Here is a 21,651-nt window from a genome sequence, read left to right on the forward strand (position 1 = left end):
GTTTAAATTGTTTCTAAATTATTTCCAAATTTAGAAATAAATTATTCTTTTTAAATCGAACCAAAAAAAAATAAGTTCACAGCGGACGGAGAACGGAGGGAGTACAGCAATTGGAATAGGGACGGAAGAAGGGAGGTGAAAGAGTTATGTTTTTTCTAGAATTGTGTCGAGTGATACTTGGAAAAAGCAACCTGGACCATTATACCCTTTATTTTATTGTTATTAAATGATAATTATACCCTTGACCAACTTGGCTCTTCAATATAGATAATATATTGTGGGCGTTTGGACATAAGAATTGTAAAATTTTAAAATGGTTGAAATTTCTTTTCTAAGTGAACTTTAGTTCAGAATTTATTTTATTTATTTTAGTTTTTTTATTATTATTTAATTTAAACTGTTAAAAATAAATAAATTATTCTAACGTTGGTTTGCCTAACTAGTGAAATGTTAGGCATCATTCCAGATTTGGGATTTCCGGATGGTGACAAGGCAAAACGTGAAAATCAAGTTGGAAAAGGTGAAAAGTTGTAAAGCATGTAGCAGCGTCGGGCTTAAGGTGCAAAATGATCGATTTTTAATTGATGTGACACTATTGTTTTGCTAGTTTGTCCCCAAAAAATGATCCAGTCTAAATTAATAAATAGTTTTAACTTAACTTTTATTTTATTAATAATAAATTTTTTTATAGTTATACAAATATTATAATATATTAACACAAGTTTCAAAAATTTTATAAACACACAAATGCTATGACATATTTTAACACTATACTATTTCTTAAATTCTGTATCTACTCAAATAGTTTCGAATAAATTAAAATAGAGCAAATACTTTTTATCACTTTTCTCATAATGGGAATTTTTTTTTATCCACAAATATTATGATATATTATCACAAGTTTCAAAACTTTCATAAACGCATTAATACTCCAATAGTCTTTTCTAAACTTATTTCATATAAATTAAAATGGCAGGAGTACTTTTTTTTACTTTACTATATTGACATATTTAATATCCCTTCTTTCTTTTCTGTTCTTTCGTCCTTTTTAAAGATAAAGAAGTGCACTTTTCAATTTACCGGTATATCTTCATAGGGAAAACGAACAAGAAGAAAAATAGTATTTGACCTGTTAAAATTAACCACTTTTTGATTCCTTTCTAGTCGACGAGATTCGCCACTTCAAAATTCTCCAAAAACCTCAGAGTTCTGATTTCTTGTTTCCGGCGACTGCTCCGCCGCCTGCTCTCTTTTCCCGGTAATGCTCCCGCCGTAAAATTCTCCTCTCATTTACTGCTAAATTCATTATTATGTCTTTATATGTTTTTTAGATCATAAACAGTTCAGTAAACATTGAGGAAGCTTACGATCAGTTTAATTTCTTTAACCTTTTTCAGTAGAAGTTGGAACTGCGACATTTTCAGTAGAAGCTAATGTACCAGTTGGTTCAGTTAATATTGTTGATCAGTTAATTTTTTTTTTTTTTTTTTTTTTTTGCAGTTGAAACTACAGTTTTTTTTTACGATGGTGGTGTCGGACTAGCTTGCGCGGACCTCGACTATTTCACCGGATATGTGCTCCTCATGCCACCACAGGTACCGGATAACTCTATCCACCAAAACCTAGGGTGGGAAGAAATTACATAGTATTTTTCGTTTCCACTTGGATTTGAACCTGAGACCTCGTGGTTCTTCTCTCTCTTCATTGACTACTTGGCCACAGCCTTGGATGCGAAACTGCAGCTTTTTTGTAACAATCTATGAGTAGCTACACAACTCATTCCATCTGTCCATCATGTAACAATTAAGCAAACTCAACAAAATTCAAACAGAAATACCTGCCATAACCGCCACAATCACATAGTGAGCTGCTACTCTACAAACCCGATGGTAGAAAGTAAACCATATAACTATAACTCTTCCGGGTGATACACCCATATGATGCCTTGATTTGTATAAGCAAATCTGACCCGCCGTGAATACACATCATTTACGGTCCTACCAGTAGACACCTAAACTGATTCCACATTGTTCTGACGTAGTAATAAGCCTTCCACAAGCCAACAAAGACCCATTCTAACTCTCACTTATAAACACACAACTGCGAACATATATATGCAAACCCGTTTCAACCCAGTCACCAACTACACCACTTGTGATCAGCTAGATCAGCTAAAACCTCGGGAAACCTAATGCATTGAATATACGAATCCTTAAATCTCTATAGTTTTTACTTAACTTGTCCATTATCCCGATACACAAGAATAATGCCAACAACCTCTTAAACCATACTCCTCAAATCAAGATCTCCGAGAAGGATATATTACTACACCTAAGCAGATCATAACATACCAAATACTATAATCCACAAGCTCGAACAAGCACAAATCTTCTCAAGTCACCCACCGAAGATGCCTACAACCAACTTTCTGACTATTGACCATTACAAAAGTAATAGTCTCACCTCTAGAAATCCAATCTCTAAACTCCAAAAGTTCAAGATTCCTCATCCTAATGAACATGCCTACTCAAACACAACTCTGAAGTCACGCCTGCCAGCATCTCCAAAACCCCCATCTCCACAGATCCTTCCATGCCAGGCAGCTAAAATCTGAACCTCAATGACTAACCATCACATAATTGCTGTAATGCTTAGTCGAATTATCCATAGACCCCATGTGTAAGCATCCTCTACAACACATTCCCTTTCTTGGTGATACTGAAATCTGTACTACTATGCCCCTTAAGCAACTCAAATCATCTGCGCTAACTCAGAGTTGTTTAATTTTAATCCCTTTTTTTTGTATCATGTTTATGGTTTTTAATGAGCTAATGTAGCAGCTGGTTCAGTTAATATTGTTGATCAGTTAACTTTTTCTTTTTTTTTGTAGTTGGAACTGCAACTTTTTTTCTTGCGCGGACCACGACTATTCCACTGGATATCTGCTCCTCCCACCACCATAGGTACGGATAACGTTGCCCATTAAGGCTTAGGATGTGAAGAAATCACCTAGTGTTTTTTGTTTCCGCTTGGATTTGAACATGACACCTCATGATTCTTCTCTCTCTTCATTGATCACTAAGTTTGTTAGTGATTAGTGTCGAATGCTACAATTTTATATTCTTCCATTTTATATGTATGCATAAAAGCTGATAAGGTAGTCCTTATGTGTGTGTTCGAGCCTGTTTGAAGATTCTCTAGATAATTTAATTTAAATACAGTAAAATGTTCTACAATTTGTTTTAATTGTTTATTTATTCATTTTGCCTATGACTACATTGATAGGTTTTCACAAGCTAGTGGTATAGTTGGTTCAGTTAAAGAAGTGACTCCGTCCGTCGGATGAGAAGTGAGAGATGAAGAAAGTCAAGAGAAAGCTTGGGAAGTATGAGCTTGGCAGAACTATTGGCGAAGGTGCTTTTTCCAAAGTTAAGTCCGCGCAGAACACCGAGACTGGCGAGAATGTTGCCATCAAAGTCTTGGCGAAAAGCACCATTCTCAAGAACAAAATGGTCGAGCAGGTATTGCTATATACTTTCTTTCCTTATATTAGGTCTAAGTTTGAGTTTATTGCCTTTAAAGATCAGAATTTGAGAAAGCAAAGTTTTTTCAGAATTGACAAATTAATCTTTTCAAAGCCAAGTTTAGATTCATGAATCTACTTTGTCAATCTTGAGTTAACTGCTTGATGATGTGATATATATATGCTCCTACTTGTGTGATAATGTGGAGCAGTAGTGATGATTTAGTCCACAACTATACTACTAAGTTGACACTTAACATTATAGAAGTAGTACAAGCTTCATTGCCGTGATGTGGGAATGTGCTTAGCATCCTTACTAACTCCACTTGCTGAGCTTTATTTATGTTTGTGGGTAGTATCCATCTATCTTGAATAATAGTGGTCAAACGGCAGTAACCCTGTCTCCCAGGAAGTGGATGGATCCTAAGTCTGTGCTTTAAATGTTTGACTAACTTGAGGTACTTAAGAAGTAAATCATTTGCTGTATCATTTTCTTTTTGACTATCTATGTTTCGTTAAAGATGATTATCTGGCTATGAGGACTTAAGATCTTGGAGTTTTTCTCCTCGTTCTTCATATTTTGCCTCTTTTTCAGGTCAATCTCTTGACTTCTTTGGTCTGGTTTTGCAGATCAAAAGAGAGATATCTATAATGAAAATTGTCAGACATCCTTGCATAGTTCGGCTTCACGAGGTAAAATAATTCGAGAAGCCTAGCATGAGTACAACTCTTTCTCTATCTCTCCCTTTCCCCATCTGTCTGTAGTATGTTAAATTAGTAGCTTCATTTTCTTAATCTTTCTATTGAGATGTTTATTGCTTTTGCATATTCATTTATAGGTTTTAGCTAGTCGGACAAAAATATATATCATTATGGAGTTTGTCACTGGAGGAGAGCTTTTCGACAAAATTGTAAGATATTTCCAGCATTTTTTATATATATTGACTGAATATTTACTCCTGGCTTGGTGTTAGTTATTCTTAGTGTTTAGCAATATTATAACTTGGTAATTTTTTGTTGGATAATGCTTCATGATCTATAAGTAAATGCTATTTTCGAATCTAGATTGATGTAGATTTTGGGAGTTAATCAAATCAACTGAGTGAATCCTAATCTGTATGTACAAAGTAAAGATTCGGGGATTATCTTCCTAAGAGAAAATAATAGAGGCACGGATCCATTATCATGATCTTCATAAAAGCTATTTGACAAGCTACCCATATATAGATCTTTCTTCTGTGTTAGCATGCATACTTGCGCTTCTGTTTTTTCAATAAAAGGTCCCAGGATCCTTTCTCTAACAACTAATAGTTTTTGAGATTGTGATACGTTTTCTATTGTTAAGCCAAAAGGTTCATCTTCAAGAGTTTATACTAGCTTTATCTTACCACTCTAATTTTAGTCTTTGGTTAATGGGTGGAAATGATCAATTTGTTAACAATAGTTTAGCTTTATTTCCGTCTTTCAGAGAGTTCAAGGATGTTTTCTAGCTAGTCAAAGTCCAACGATTGAATTTTTTTTTCATCTAATCCGGATAGTTGATATGTAATACCTCAGATATCCTAGTTCTAAACATTAGTACACAATGATGGATGCAAGGAGTACCAAATAGATCTATACTGTTGGGTACATGCTGATTCTTAGAGTAGCTAGTCAGTCTTCCTTTAGGTGTTTCCATTTTCACCAACTCTGGTACAGCTCATGGACCTTTGAACCTTTTCTTTCTTATCCGTCTTCTTCCAATGTTGATTATTAAGAAGTGATTATTTATCTTTATCATGCCTCTGCCTTTCATGATAGTTTTGCTGGATTTGTAGGTTCATCAAGTTAGGCTCCCTGAAAAAGAGGCTAGACGATACTTCCAGCAACTCATAGATGCCGTTGCTCACTGTCATAGTAAGGGTGTATATCATCGGGATCTGAAGGTCGGCAATTGCTATATGGGGAATTTGTTGTGGGGATATCCATTTTTAGCATTAACCATTAACATTTGATGTTCTTCCTTGTTCTGTAGCCTGAAAATCTTCTTCTTGATTGTCAAGGTAACTTGAAAGTTTCCGATTTTGGACTTAGCGCATTGCCTCAACAAGTAAGTAGAATCTCATTTTTTAGTTGCATTAGATTGGCAGAGCATACTATTGTTTTCTTGATTTTCCTTGCGAAAATGAAAGCTTCTAAAACGGCATTTTATCGTAATTTCAATCAGGGAGTTGACCTCCTTCATACCACTTGTGGGACTCCAAATTACATTGCACCTGAGGTACGATGTTTATCTATTTTGAATTCTTTAAATCCTTTGTGACAGTTTGCTGAGTGTTGCTTCCTATTTGGGATACCCAAAAGATGATTCCTCATTTAATTGGCCTGCTAGCCTCAATAATACTCTTCTCATCTCAAATTATTTAAATTTTAAATTGATTGGTTATTTTCATGCTAAATTTACTACTGAGTAGATATGTGATGTCATTCCAGCTTTAATGATGCCATGCTATAATGCTGTCATCATGTATTGCTTTAACCTTAAGTTTGAGAATAGTATGCTTGCTGAACAAATATTTTCAGCTTCCTTATGAGAAAGTGGCGGGATTTGTTAGCATAGTTTCCTATGTACTTTATGCTTTTCACATTCTTTTAGTCCTTTACTGAAACCTAGTCAGTCTGTCAATGCTTACGACAGCCTTGCTCGTGTTTGCCAACTGAGAATCCATATCAGCTTCATTCCTTCTCAATGTCATAGGGGTCATCTGTGGGATGTATATTTCTTTGTAGGAATACTTATACTTACAGACTGTTTGGCCAAAAGTGTTTTTTTTGCAAAAATTGAGGAGTTTGGCCAAGCTTTTAGATGGAAAAAAGTGCTTTTGAGGAGAAGCAGAAAAAGTAGCTTCTCTTCAAAAGCACTTTTCTGAGAAGCACTTTTGAGAAAAATACACTTAGAAGCAATTTTCAAAAGCTTGGCCAAACACTAATTATTACTCAATAGTACTTTTCAAATTAATTAGCCAAACACAAAAAGCTTCTCACCAAAAGTACTTTTTTGAAAAGTACTTTTGAGAGAAGCACTTATCAAAATAAGCTGATTTTAGAAGTTTGGCCAAACAAGTTATTAGTTTCCGTGCTGTCTATCTCTAGGAATGCACAATTTCTCTTCTTTGTAGAAATTAAGTCTTTCTCACTCCTCTCAACTCTATATATACTATGGATGTGTGTATATACAAATCTTCAATCAATTCTAATGAGTACCATTGACATGTGTTCTGTCTACAAGGAGCTTGAATTACGGTGAAGCCAAGAAGAGCGTTCATATCATTCATTTTACTTTGTCCCGGCACTTATTTACCTCTCATGGCTAATCAACTTTCATTTGTTTGTAGCTTTTGAGAAGAAGAAAAGGCTTCTTATATTTCTATGTGTTTACATCCCATGAGCAAAGGAATTTATACAAAGCTCCTAATGCTAATTAAGGAAATAAAATAAATCTATATAATCAATCCAACTATCAAATCAAATAAAATCAGATCTCCTAAATATAATCAAATCTCATGAAATCATGCTAATCAACAATCTCCTAAATCAAATCTCCTTGAATCATGTTAATTAACACTCCCCCTCAACTTGGTGCAAAGACGTCGTACATGCCCAACTTGCAACTCAAAGTATGAAAAGTTAGCTTGTTGAGACTTTTGGTAAACACATCAGCTAGCTGTTTTTCTGATGGCAAATAAAACAAACTTAAGATACCAGTTATAACTTTTTTTTTATGAAGTGTCGATCAATTTACACATGCTTTGTTCGGTCATGATGGACTGGATTATGAGCTATACTGATGGCAGCCTTATTGTTACAGTACAAGGAAAGTTTTCCTTTTTCGGACATTGTCAATTCCCGGAGTAGCTTTTGTAGCCAAAGCAGTTCGTAAACACCCTAGGCTATAGCTCTATATTCTGTCTCCGCACTTGATCTAGCAACTAAACTTTGCTTCTTGCTTCTCCAAGTAACCAAGTTTCCTCCTACGGGCGTATAATAACCGGATGTAGATCTTCTGTCATCTAGAGATTCAGCCCAATCCGCGTCTGTAAAGGCTTCTATTTGGATGTGATCATGTTTGGAGAAAAGTAGACCTTTCCCTGGAGCAGACTTCAGATACCGCAAAATGTGAAAGACAACTTGCATATGAGGATCTCGGGGATCATGCATGAACTGACTTACCAGGATAACTGAATAGGCTATATCCGGTCTAGTGTGGGAGAGATAAATGAGTCTTCCAACCAACCTTTGATATCTCTCCTTATCAACTCACTCTCCAACTCCGCTTTGTAATATGTGATTGCTTTCAATGGGCGATTCTGCGGGTCTTCAACCTGTCATACTAGTTTCTTTCAAGAGATCCAGAATATACTTCCTTTGAGAAATAAAGATTCCTCTTTTTGATCTATCAACCTCAATTCCCAAGAAGTACTGCAATTTTTCTAGATCCTTGATCTCAAATTCATGTGGCAACAACTTCTTCAATCGAGCCATCTCCTCTTTGTCATCTCCTGTCATTACTATGTCATCAACATAAATTATGAGAAGAGTGAGTTTACCCATTTGATGTCTTATGAAAAGAGTGATCAACGTTGCTTTATTGGTAACTATGGTTGTCCAGCGGGACGGGTCGGCCCGACCCATCCCGGTCCCAGCCTAGCCCACTAAATATTAAACGGGACATGGGATGGGACGGGCTGCCCATTTTGTCCCGGTGGGCCGGCCCCTTAAGGTCCCGTCCCGTCCTGCCAGCCCGCATGATTTTTTCTTTTTTTAAAAAGAGTCGTTGGCAACGGCTGTAAACGGCCATTTTTGGCCCTTAACCCCTCCCCCCCCAAACTTTTAATTTAACCCCGAAGTTTATTAAATTATACTTTGGCCTTATTTTAACTATAAATATCCCCATCCTTATTCTTTTTTTTTTGGCCTTATTTTAACTATAAATATCCCCATCCTTATTCTTTTTTTTTTTCACAAAAATCAATCATTCTCTCTCAAATCTCTTACATTCTATCTTTATTCTTTTATCAATTTTCTCATAATTAACTACATTTCAAGTATTTGGGCAAATTTTTTGAGTAACTTTCAAGCTTCAAATTATTTCGTCAAGTATTTGGAGCAATTCTTTGGGCAATTTCTTCAAGTTTCAATATTTAATCATTGTGCACTCGTTCCATCTCCTAATTTTAATATTTAATTTTTGCATATCATTTTAGTGCTTAATTTTTGTGTTTACTTTACGTGTTTTATTTTCATGTTTCATTTGTGTGTTTAATTATTTTGTTAACTTTTCTAATTTATTTTCGTATTTAAATTATGGCTCCTAAAAGAGTATTTGGCATAACCAACCCATTTAAAAAAAGTAGTAAAGGTGCTAGTTGTAGTAATCCTTCTCCTAGAATTAGAAAACATATAGATGAAATGATTCATGTTGATGCAACTTCATTTACCCAACCCCCGGTATTTTATAATATTAATTCGGGAGAACAACTAGATCATGAAACTTTACAAAGACAATTTGGTAATGATATTTTTAATGAGAAAGAAGAAAATGAGGAAGAAGAATTAGATGAAACATCCACTAGTCCAGCAACACAAGTTCAAACTCAGAGTCAATCTCGGTCTGGAGTTTTATCCCCGTACCTCCTGTAAGGGGTAATGCTAAGGTTGGACGTACGAAAACATCACTTGTATGGATGGAATTGTTTTGAACATAATAAAGTCAATTTAGTTGCTACCTGTGTAAAATGTAAAACACGATTTGCACATGAAAAATCCGGTGGGACGGGGGGTTTAACCAGACACTTACTTAAAACACACAAACCTTTATGGATACAAGCTCAAATAGATGCCGGAAAAATATCGGATCCTAGCAGCGGTACTGGCACTCCTATTGGATTTGGCGGGGTTCTAACTTTGTCCGACAATAGTTTTACCTTACTTCTGGTACTATATTACATCCCTATAATAAAGATAGAGATCGTGAGAACTTAGCAAAAATGGTGGCTGTCTGTGGCTTACCTTTTACTTTCTCTTCTCACCCTGCTTTTGTGCATTATATACAAGAAACTTATAACCCTGCTTTTCAAGGTTTTCCTAAGACCACGATTAGAAATGATGTTTTTAAATTTCAAACTGAATATCTTCAGTATATTCGTTGTGTATTTTTTCACTTAGATTGTAAAGTGTCTATCACATCTGATATAGGTCGTAGTCCTAATGGTTGTGATTATTTAACTGTTACATGTCATTGGGTTGATCATCACTAGAACATGCAAAAACGTATTATTGGTTATAAATTTGTTGATTCAAAACACACTGGAGCATATATTGTAACTATTGTTCTAGAAATACCTGAATTTATGGGCTCAATGATAAAGTTTTAACTATCACATTAGATAATGCTTCTGCTAACATCATTGTAGCAAATGGCTTAAAAGCTAAAATTTGCCCAATTAATCCAGAAATTTTCCATGTTAGATGTGCATGTCATATTTTTAACTTGGTTGTAAAAGATGGTATTAATTAATTTCTTGATGCTTGTGGTAAAGTACAACATGTTTGCGGCTATATTTTTCGTGCTAATAAAGCGAGTAGAATTCGTGAGTTTAAAGAACGATGTGCATATGCTACTAAGAGGCCTAGTTCAAACAGAACCCTTCCTAGAAGGTGGCTGCGTAGATTAAGTGTTCTTCAAAAGACTTGTATTTGTATGTGAAATTTGAAACTTCAATTAATAAAATAAAAGGCTTTAGCCTTGAATTTTTTTATGAATTGTTTTACTTAGTTATTTTATAGCTTGAGATTATATTAAATAAATTACAAGTCTATTATAATTAATAAACTATTTCGTTACAAGTCTTTTGGTTTAATATTTATAATTCTTTACTTAGTTTTTTTATAATTTATTAAGTTTTAAGTTTATTAAAAAAGTCAAAAAACTAGCCGTTGCAAACTTTAAAAACTTAGTCATTGTCAACTTTTAAAAAAAAAAGACAAAATGGCCTCCGGGCCACTTAAACTTGTACCTATTTGTCAGCCCGGTAGATAAACTTATAAGTTTCTCATTTGAACACTTGTACTTGACGGAATGAGTACTAATAAACACCTCCAGCTGAACGTGTTCCTCAACCGCTATGACCCAACTGGCACATCATATTCTTAACCTATTATTGTTTGACATGTGTAATTTGTAGGTCCCAATCTCTTTTTACCAATTTATTAAAGAAAAATTAAAACATTTTCCTTTCTCTTCTTCTTCTTCACCATGGCAGCACCATCACTACATATTTCTTCCACCATGAACACCACCCTCATCCACTCTAAAATCCCCAAAATCAATAATGAACACTATTCTTCTCTACTCTAAATCTCCCAAGTGAATAAAAAAGTAAAAAGAACACAGACAAAATCAGTAAAATCTTAAATCAGTAAAAAGAACTCTCTTCCATTATCTTCTCCAAAATTATCTTTGAAAATCTCCATACAAATTAGTAAAAAGAAGAAAACAATTTCCCAACAATCTCAAATAGGAGTTCACCAATACATAAATTCAAAATCATCTCTAAAATTTTCAATCTTCAACACCCAATTAATTGATTTTTTCAAAACTGAAATTTTGTTCTTTATTTTTTTCTAACCAGCATTTTCCTCTTTGAAAGTGGTCATGCCAGGTTTGTTAGAAGGTTGTGGTCGAGCTAGATTTGTTAGAAGGTGGTTGAAGAGGGGGCGGGGGGAGGTAAGTAGGAGGAGAGACGAGAAAAGAAAGGGGAGGGGGAAGGGAATCAGACAACAACAAAATGAAAGAGTGAAAGAAGAAGAAAGAGGATAAGGGAGGGCGTGGGGGTAGGTGAGAGTTTTAACCTTTTTCAAATTTTTCTTTTTGTTTTTCCTTTTAATTTACTTTCTTTTCTGAATTTAATATTTTTTTAATCAAAATTGTTATATTCACGAGCGTTTGTATCGTGGTTTGCACGTATTTGAGCCACATCATTTAAGTCGTTGCCACATAAGCATGGTCAATGGTCAATGGTGTTTATTAGTACTCATTCCGTCAAGTACAAGTGTTCAAATGGAAAACTTATAAGTTTATCTACCGAGCTGACAAATGGATACAAAAGTTTAAGTGGCCCGGAGGCCATTTTGCCAAAAAATAACCGTTGCTGTCTATAAAAAAAAATTGTTGCCAAATTTAATGCTTAAATATTTAAATGATTATTTTAAAAAAAGACCCACTTAGGGCCCCCGTCCCGTCCCATCCTGTTTGTTAGTGGGATGGGATGGGATGGGCCTACCGGGTCGTCCCGTTTAAGGCCCATCCCGTCATCGTCCCGGTCAAAGTCCGTTCCGTCCCGATAATTTCGTTCCGTCTCGTCCCGTTGGATAGCTATATTGGTAACAGAGGGAGATCATTGCTTTGCTGAATCTATCAAACCAAGTTCTCGGGGATTGCTTCGGTCCGCATAAGGCTTTCTTCAATCTGCAAACCTTTCCTTGACTTTCTGCAGTATCAAATTCTGGAGGAATCTCCATATACACCTCTTCTTCTAAGTCTCCATGAAGAAATGCATTTTTCACATCAAATTGTTGCAAGTCCCAAGCAAGATTAGCTGCACAAGACAAAAGAATTCTAATAGTGTTCATTTTAGCAATAGGGGCAAATGTCTCTTGATAATCCATTCCATAAGTCTGAGTGAATCCCTTAGCCACCAATCTTACTTTGTATCTTTCAATTGAGCCATCAGCTTTGTGTTTCACAGTGAAGACCGATTTGCAGCCAACCAATTTCTTGTCTGGTGGTGAAGTGACAAGTTCCCAAATCTCATTTTTTGAGATGACCTTCATTTCTTCAATCATAGCTTGCTACCATTTAGGATTTGCAAAAGCTTACCTCCAATTCTGGGAATAGACACAGAAGAAATTGACAAGGCAAAGGCTCTATAGGAGGGAGACAAAGAATTATTGGAGACAAAATTAGATAAAGGGTGTTTGGTGATGCAAGATATGACTCCTTTTCTGTGAGCAATAGGCGCATCTAGCTCATTAGGAAATGTAGATAACTCACCAGTAGAAGAAGGTTCAGCTTCGGTAGATTGCATGATGGTGTTTTCTGCTCTATTTCTCCTTTGAGTAAGTTTTCAAATCAGGCTTATCCAAAAGCCCAATAGTCTCTCCTGAATTCTTTCTCCAATTTCACTTTTCCCTATGACAATTAGGGCTGCTTATCGGGCGGATTGGACGGTTAATTACTCTTAACGGTTTGGCTTAACGGTTATCGGCTTTTAAATGTATTAATTCGCTAGCCACCCGATAAGATATCGGGCGGATTGGTATCGGTTTAGCTCTTATCGGGCGGTTTATCGGCCTAATTAAATCTATATTGCGTGCATTAATTGTTTGTTGACCGCCTAGCATACAAATTCATAATAGGAAATTACACATTGAGTCCCGACAAACATGTTTGCTAACGCCTACATAAGAATGATGTAGTGTGTCATGTGTTGTAGAGTGAAAAAAGTAGAACACATTGTAGGCTAGATTACATCCCAAAGTAGACTACATATGAGTCCAGACATACATGTATGTTAACGCCTACCATTAAATCCCAAAGCAGACTACATTACATGAGTCCAGACATACATATGTCTGTTAACGCCTAGCATACAAATTCAGAATAGGAAATTCCAGTCTATATTCAAAGTGAGTCCAGGATACATATTTCAAAATGATTAATCCATAAGTGAGCAGAATACACAGAAATGTTTGGCCTGCAGCTAACGCCTAACAGAGCTTGAATTTATGCAGCTTCAAAGTTCAAACAACAACTTCAAATTTCTAACTTAAACTCTCAACCAGGCATTTCACGCTATATCATTAACCATACAAACAACACCGAGCAAAAAGCAGTTATGTATAGAAATAGGAATGGATTATAAGTAGTAAACAATTTACAGGAAACTCAGATGCGCTTTTTCCCCAGAACATAATTCAAGACAGTACTATCGTCAATATTGTGGGATAAAAGTTGTGGCAACAACACTGTTGTTCTTCTATTAAACATAGACAGCAGGTATTAGTTTTAAAAAACAAAAGCAGAGGTGAACCATAGACAGCAGCTTAAACAATCTTATAGTAGGGTGGGAGAATAAGCTAAGCAAATAGCTGGAAGAAGTGGAAGAGTTTTTGATATTTAATATATATATGGATAAAAACAAATTATATATATATATATATATTCTTAACGGGTTAAATATATATATATATATATATATATATATATTCTTAACGGGTTAACGGATTATCCGTTAAGAAAATTGAATAATCCGCCCCCAAACCGATAAGCCGTTAATAAAAAAATTTCAATCCGTTCCCCGTCCGTTAAACCGTTAACCCGATACCAATAAGCCATTAAGCTTCGGTTTCGGTTCGGTTTTCGGTTTTGGTTCGGTTTTGAACACCCCTAATGACAATGTCATCAAGAGGTCCAGTAATGGAATTAGGTAGAATCATGTTGAGCGCTTCGCCTCGCTTTGTGGGCGCTTCAGTATTGCATCAAGGCTCTAGGGCATACTTTTCCTTGCCATCGAGTGTAATCCTGAAAAGGCGACACTAAATAATTGATATTTCACTTTATCGTAATTTGTTTTTCAATTTCTTTGTCCATATATTTGTTATTCATGCTTATAATTATTGGTCTTAGACTACATATACATATTTTTACTCTTTCTCTAGTTGTGCCTTTTTTCATTAAAGCCCACGCTTTATTTGCGCTTGAAGCCCCAATGGATCTTGGAGCTTTTTTGCACTTTTCGCGTTTAATAACACTGCCCCTGAAGAGGTGATGAGGTAATACTGTAATAAGACTCAGATTCTCAAAAGGTAACATCCATGCTAACAAAAGATCTCCTAGAGGAAGGGTGATTACATTTGTAACCTTTCTGTGTCGCAGAATACCCAATGAAAACACACTTTATAGCTCTAGGATCAAGTTTCCCAGAATTTTTAGCGTGGACAAAGCAAACACACCCAAACACCGTTGGAGGAACAATATATTTGTTCTTACTCTTTAAAGCTTCCAAAGGACTTTGAAAATTGAGAGGTTAAGTGGCATTTTGTTGATAAGATAGGCAGCCGCTAGAATAGCATCCCCAGTAAGGTTTTGGTAGATGCATGGTGAACATAAGAGATTTTGCTACTTCTAACAAATGCCTATTTTTTCTTTCAATGACCCCATTTTGTGCACTAGTGTAAGGACAACTAGTCTGATGGACTATTCTATTAGACTCCAAATAAGCACCAAATCGTTTATCCATGTATTCGTTGCCATTGTCAGTTCTCAAGAATTTTATTTTGGCATCAAATTGAGTACAAATCATATTTTGAAATGACTGAAAACAAGAGAAAACTCCACTTTTGACTTTTAACAAATATATCTAAGTCATCCTAGTGCAACAATCAATGAAAGTAACAAACCATCGAGGAATCAACTACCAGACAAAAAAACAGTTTGGTAGGAGCCCATACATCAGAATGAATAGTCATAAATGGAGTTGTCCTTCTATTATCACTCATATAATAAGAGTTTCTAGTATGCTTGGCATATTGCACACGCATCACAGAACAAAGATTTAAATCGAGTCCTTGAAAACAAATCGGGATATAACTTCTTCAAAACGAAGAATGATGGGTGTCCTAACTGTCTATGACGTTGTATTATTTCTTGGTTGACATCCTTAAAAGGAAGCCCGGTGCACTAAGCTCCCGCTATGTGCGGGGTCCGGGGAAGGGCCGGACCACAAAGGTCTATTATACGCAGTTTTACCTTGCATTTCTGCAAGAGGCTGTTTCCACAAGGGTCTATTGGTTGACATCCTTACTTTCCCCAAAAAAGGTTTAACCAGAGTTTTGAATTCCATCTAATATATACAAGTCATCACGTAATCTACCACTGCCAATCTTTTTTCCTGTTTGAAGATCCTGAAAAATACAATGATCGGGAAAGAACTCGATTTTACAGTTTAGGATTTGGTGATGGCACTAACAAATAAAATATTGACAGGGAACTCAGGGACATGGAGCACGGATGATAATTTAATATTAGGAGTACAAACAACAGAACTTGTTCCAGAGATAGGTGTTAAAGAACCATTGGCTATTTTAACATTATCTCCTTTGAGATACGGAGAATAGTTTTGAATGCCTTTAGAAGAGCATGTCATGTGTCTCTTTGCACCAGAATCAACAATCCAAGAATTAAGGTGAGCAGCAAAGGCGGTACCTGATTGCACATGATTGGATATGGCACCATTAGCGGAGTCAAGTTTGGCTAGGAGGCGACGGATAAACTAAAATTTCATCCGAAGACAAGATTTTCCAGAAACCATTTCCTTGAATGTCTCCATATTTTTGCCCATTTAGGATGAAATCTTAAGAAAATTGCTCAAAAATAATCTGCCTTGCTGGAAACCAAATATGTCTCGACGGAACCTTAACTCCGATGAACGAAAAAATCAAAACTGGTAGGGATAGGCTCGGAATGTTCTAGCGACCCCAATAAAAAAGAAAAGTCCAAAAACAAACTTGACCAGAAGGAGTTTGTGTTGAGGGCAGCCACCAAGAAAGAAAACTCGACCTCGTTGATAAAAACAGAACCCTAGTGATGTGAGGGAGATAACTCACCTCAAAAAGGCAGCAATAACTCTGATACCATGTAGATTTTGAGAAGAAGAAAAGGCTTCTTATATTTCTGTATGTGTTTACATCCCATGAGCAAGGGAATTTGTACAAAGCTCCTAATGCTAACTAAGAAATAAAATAAATCTATATAATCAATCAAGCTATCAAATCAAATCAAATCAAATCATATATCCTAAATATAATCAAATCTCCTTGGATCATGCTAATCAACAATCTCCTAAATCAAATCTCCTTGGATCATGCTAATCAAAAGTTTCTAAGTTGAGGGTGAATCTGAGTTTATAGTTCCTTTCAGAGTCCTGTTGTAATATTCTGTAATGTGTGTCTTTATCCATCTTTTCATGTAGTATCATAATCTCTGTTACTTGTTTAATATACAAGGTTTGCATCAAGTTTAAATCCACTGGGACTCTGTCAATTTGTGAACACAGTTTAGATTGCTTGAAACCTCTTTCTTCAACAAAATGCAATTAAGCTCATTCTGCTGTGTCTGACTTATTAATTTTACTTATGCTTCAGGTGTTAAGTAACCGAGGTTATAACGGTGCTGCTGTTGATGTATGGTCCTGTGGTGTCATCCTTTTTGTCTTAATGTCGAGATATCTTCCATTTGATGAAATAGACCTTCCTACCTTGTTTTCAAAGGTAGATGCCGTCTTGCATATGTAATGAGATAAATGGTTCATAAATGTATTATGTGAAGTTATTTTGCTTTATGCTTTACACAGCGGGAAGATTCTAACGGGGTTTTAAGGGATTATATTAGGGGCAATTGTTGTTTTGTTTCATATGGATAAGTCTGAGGATTCTAGGTTCTTCCTCTAGAGAACTCCTACTTGTTTTGATAGACAAATTATAGAGTATGGTTACATATAACTGAACTCAACTAGTTTTGATATAAGGCATAATTGTTGTACTGAGGGCTACAGGTTGTAACATATATAGTCTTCTTGTCATTTTCTTATTCAGTTCTTTGACCTCTATCAAGCATCAACTGCTAAGATTAGTTGAGAATTGTGAAGGGTAAGCTCTATGTGATTAAGTGAGTCTCGAGGACTGGCTTTGCCTAGTGATTATGGTTTAATGACTTTCAGTTTGTGTCTACATGAGTCACTTACTTACTTCTTTGTTTATTACTTGCTATTTATCTGTTACCCACTCCGTCCGATTTATGTGACGGTGTTGACTAGACATGGAGTTTAAGGAACAAACGAGACTTTGACACTTAAGCTAAATATCTGTAAATTATCAATACTTCACTTGCTACCAACAATTAAATGAGAGATGATAAGGGCTCAACGTGTCCTTTTATCTTTCTCTCTCCTAATGGAAAATCAGTTTTTATTCAGGTAGGTCCTAACATGTAATGTCAATAAGGGCGAGTTAGAAGTATTATCATTTAGGGGTTGTTTGGTTTGTGGGATAAGGATATTTAATCCTGGTATAAACTTCGGTATTACTTATACCACATTTGGTTTCCATTATAAAACTTTGCATTAGTAATATAATATCTGTATAGCTAATACACTTTTGGTTTCTGGCATTAATCTCCGAATGAGTTATGGGAAGGTTAATATTGGAAACCAAACGCCGTCTTACTAGCATAACAACAACAACAACATACCCAGTATTATCCCACACTGTGGGGTCTGGGGAGTGTAGTGTGTACGCAGACCTTACCCCTACCTTGTGAGGATAGAGAGGTTGTTTTCAATAGACCCTCGGCTCAGGAAAGCATAAGCACCACATTAATGAAAATATAGACAAGAAGGGACGTCTTACTAGCATAAGTGTAACTTATATGTGAATCTGTATCATTTTATATGGGATAGAAGGAATACATGTAATAGCAATATATAAGAATATCTGAAGGCATAATGCCTTTAAAGTGATAATCCTTACATAACAATCCCCGCATTATTATTCACCATATAACAATCCATGCATTATTATTCACCATATAACAATCCATGCATTATTACTGTTACATAAAATGGGATAGAGGAAATATAATTTATTCATTTGTATTCTTCTTTTAGTTATTTTCATTTCAAGCATTTTAAAATTTTATGTAGTTGCGGATCTGAAAATTTTCGCTGCTTCCTCATTATTCTGAGCATTGCTTTTGTGCTCCATGAAATTTCTAATTGGCTTTTCTATTGTTGCAGATCAATGCAGCTGATTTCTCCTGTCCTTCTTGGTTTTCTTCTGGTGCAGTGTCATTGATAAGAAAAATTCTTGACCCAAATCCTGATACTGTGAGTGTAGAGATCACCATTCCATCTTATAGCTATGGTATCGCAATGCTTCTTTGTCGCTCAGAAGAAACTTGAAGATGGTAGGCCACCTAGAATGAAGATCTCCCCCTGCACTACAGACATGCTGTTTACGTAGCATAATAAAAAGATTCTCGAAATTTTGTCCGGAGTAATGCGTCCTTCTTATTGCGTTTTGATGAACCATTGGCTAGACTTCATCTTTTGTCCAATCAAAAAAAGTTAAAAATGACCCACAATTTATGGACGCCTTAAATACTAAATCCAGCAAGAAGCTTTAGCTAGATGGAGATGGTTTGATTGTTAGAGATGCATTTCGTGTCTATCATACTACGCTTCTTTCAATTCTTTGTCCTCCTTATGTTTTCAGCTTGTTATCAAACGTGCTAAAGCTTGACTCTATATTGTTCTTTCTGATCTCTTTAGGGAAATGAAATTAAATTATTACTGTGACTTGTGAAGGATAGATCTCTGAAGAAGTTTACCATGGTTCAAATGTTATGTTAATGCTCAAATATGTCTTTCTCGATCCAGTAACCTATTTCCAGACCACTCTACTATCGATCACTCACAAATCTGAATTGCTGAGGACAAAGCGAAAGTTCCCCTTTCTTCCCCAAGCAAACTTGTGGTGGTCACCCCTTTCTGCCGCTTCCTTCTGCTCTTTTTTTCCCACCTAAACCTTTGTTCATTTTCTACCAAAGCTATATCACATGCTTTAAATGATGCTCACTGTTATGCTTATTAAAGTTAGCAAACTAAGTACAGAACGCCCCCACTTGAAGTGAAACAGAATGTTTGTCATATCCAAGTTATTTTTATCAAGAGGAGAAGATATGCAGTTAATGGACATGATTGATTGAATGAAACAATTAGGATGTTGTGATACAGAAAAATGAAATGCTGTCAAAAGATACTGCAAACTTGCTTAGCTGCTTTCTGCCTGGATAATCTATGAAAATGTAATACATATGGAGGGTGAATTTTCTTCTTAAAATCGTTAATCACTTATGCAACACATCACTCTTTTGACGGGGCAAAGCTCTTTTTCCTAGTAATGTACACATGAATTGTTTGAGTTTAGTTGCTCGTCTTTACTTTAAGCTTGCCGATACGTTACCTTCTCAAACCAAAAAAAAAAAAAAAAAATCTCTCATGAGTTCTCTGCTTACAGTTCCTTCTGATAATTGCATATGTAAGCCATACTTAATGCATGCCTACTGAGAGTTTCCTGTTTCTGTTCAATAGAATAACTCTATTACTTTTCTCATCTGTCTTTTCTCGGTAAATTTGAGAAGTTACAGTATGATTTTTGCAAACTAGAGCAGTTTTGATGTTTCTATAGCCACCATCTATGTTAATCAGAACCATATAAATGCAGCGGATCAAGATTAAAGGGATAAAAAGAGACTCTTGGTTCCGAAAAGACTACTTGCCCTTCAGGATTAAAGATGACGAACAAGTGAATCTTGATGATGTCCGTGCTGTGTTTGACGATATTGAGGTGGAATTCCATTTTATTATTATAGCATATTTATCAACTTTCATTGTATATTTTGGAAGATAAGTATAATACTCCCTTTCAATCTATGTGTCCTACTTTCCTTTTTAGTCCATTTCAAAAAGAATACCTTTTTATCTTTGATAAGTTTTTAGTTCCAACATTTCCATTTTACCTCAAGGTTCAAAGGTTTTTTTGGTATGTTATACACACCTTTAGTTGAAGACTACAAGATTCAAAAGTCTTCTTTACATTCTTAAACTTCATGCCTAGTCAAACTAAGACACAAGATGGAACAAAGGGAGTATTAAATTTAAGAGAATTCTTATAGTATCAAGATAGATCCAATGATAACTGATGACTCCGTATTGCAATATCCTCATCTATTCTGTGTGGCTAAATTTAATATGCTGTTGCATCTTCAATTTTGCAGGGGGAACTTGTAAGCGAGAAATCTGTTAATAGTGATAGTAGCCCCTTGGTAATGAATGCATTTGAGATAATGACGCTTTCTTGGGGAGAAATTAGCAATTATTCTCATCTATTCTGTGCCTAAATTTGATATCTCTTGCATCTTCAATTTTGCAGGAGGAACTTGTAAGTAAGAAATCTGAATATAGTGAGGGTGGCCCCTTGATAATGAATGCATTCGAGATGATCACACTATCTCAGGGGTTGAATTTAGCAGCCTTATTTGACAGGCGTCAGGTACAGTGATTATTTCAGTGAACAAAAAAAAGGTCGAGCAAACCTTAGTTTCCTGTCATGCAGTCTTTCTGTTTCTTCCTACTGCATATATCTGTTGTTCTTTCCTTCTCTTTTATTTTTCCTGGTTTTTGCTTTAAACTTTTCATTTGTGCAATAAGAGAGGGGGTTGATGGAAGCTGCAAAGGTTTCTTCTATAATTTCTTTAGCGTAGTGTTTTCCTTTAAGAAGCAAGCTAGTTAGCCTGTCTCTGTGCTTATGTTCTTTTCTACTTTTTTTCTCCCTTTTTTGTTGATTGGATACATGTGACATGAAAACATGCTTCGTAGTGACCAAAATTCTCCTTGAAGCGGCGAACACTTCACACTTACATAGGTGATTCCTAAATGTGTCATCCCGTAGAGACACTATTTGATATACCCCGTATACAAATTAGAAATCATTAAAAAGCCTTAATACTTTATCCTTGGTACTGAACATTGTCTCATCACGAGAATGGACTAAAATTTTATTTGACAATGTTGAACCGTCATTAATGACTTTGTTTGATCTCTTTGAACCTAGATCTTGGGATCTCCAGTCTTCTAGGTAGAGTTACCGCCACAATGACTTGTTCTCGGCCATAGCCCCATTCCCCTTGATGATTTCTCAACTACCTCTCTAGTTAGGCCTTTTGTAAGTGGATCCGACACATTATCACTTGACTTTACATAGTCAATTGTGATAATTCCTCTAGAAAGTAATTGCCTAACGGTTTTATGTCTTCGTCGTATATGACGAGATTTACCGTTATACATGACGCTCCCAGCCCTTCCAATTGCCGCTTGACTATCACAATGTATGCATATTGGTGCCAACGGTTTGGGCCAAAATGGAATGTCTTCCAAGAAATTCCGGAGCCATTCAGCTTCTTCACCGGCTTT

At 35.8% G+C, this 21,651-nt stretch overlaps 1 protein-coding gene across 2 annotated transcripts; it reads left to right on the plus strand.

The window, feature by feature from the left end:
* Nucleotides 1-1,038: 1,038 nt before the first annotated feature.
* On the plus strand, nt 1,039-21,066 carry LOC107770499 (CBL-interacting serine/threonine-protein kinase 24). Of its 2 annotated transcripts, XM_016589818.2 has the most exons (14): nt 1,039-1,258; nt 1,501-1,595; nt 2,891-2,963; nt 3,286-3,521; nt 4,154-4,216; nt 4,363-4,434; nt 5,341-5,448; nt 5,538-5,612; nt 5,730-5,783; nt 16,766-16,891; nt 18,415-18,504; nt 19,904-20,026; nt 20,457-20,504; nt 20,612-21,066. In XM_016589818.2, the coding sequence occupies exons 4-14, from the start codon at nt 3,357-3,359 to the stop codon at nt 20,738-20,740; spliced, it is 1,053 nt and encodes a 350-aa protein (XP_016445304.1). In that variant the 5' UTR covers nt 1,039-1,258; nt 1,501-1,595; nt 2,891-2,963; nt 3,286-3,356; the 3' UTR covers nt 20,741-21,066. The 2 variants fall into 2 exon arrangements, with proteins under 2 accessions (XP_016445304.1, XP_075077606.1); XM_075221505.1 differs by lacking the exon at nt 16,766-16,891 and having other exon boundaries at nt 1,042-1,258.
* The last annotated feature ends 585 nt before the right edge of the window (nt 21,067-21,651 follow it).

The sequence above is a fragment of the Nicotiana tabacum genome, chromosome 9, assembly GCF_000715075.1.
Source record: "Nicotiana tabacum cultivar K326 chromosome 9, ASM71507v2, whole genome shotgun sequence".
NCBI classification, from domain to species: domain Eukaryota; kingdom Viridiplantae; phylum Streptophyta; class Magnoliopsida; order Solanales; family Solanaceae; genus Nicotiana; species Nicotiana tabacum.

Excerpts from the sequence above, each read along its gene's own strand:
- LOC107770499 (XM_016589818.2), top strand. The coding sequence starts at position 3,357 with ATGAAGAAAGTCAAGAGAAAGCTTGGGAAGTATGAGCTTGGCAGAACT. Across the intron at positions 5,784-16,765 it reads CAAATTACATTGCACCTGAG|GTGTTAAGTAACCGAGGTTA; the intron begins GTACGATGTTTA and ends CTTATGCTTCAG. Across the intron at positions 20,027-20,456 it reads CTGTGTTTGACGATATTGAG|GGGGAACTTGTAAGCGAGAA; the intron begins GTGGAATTCCAT and ends TCAATTTTGCAG.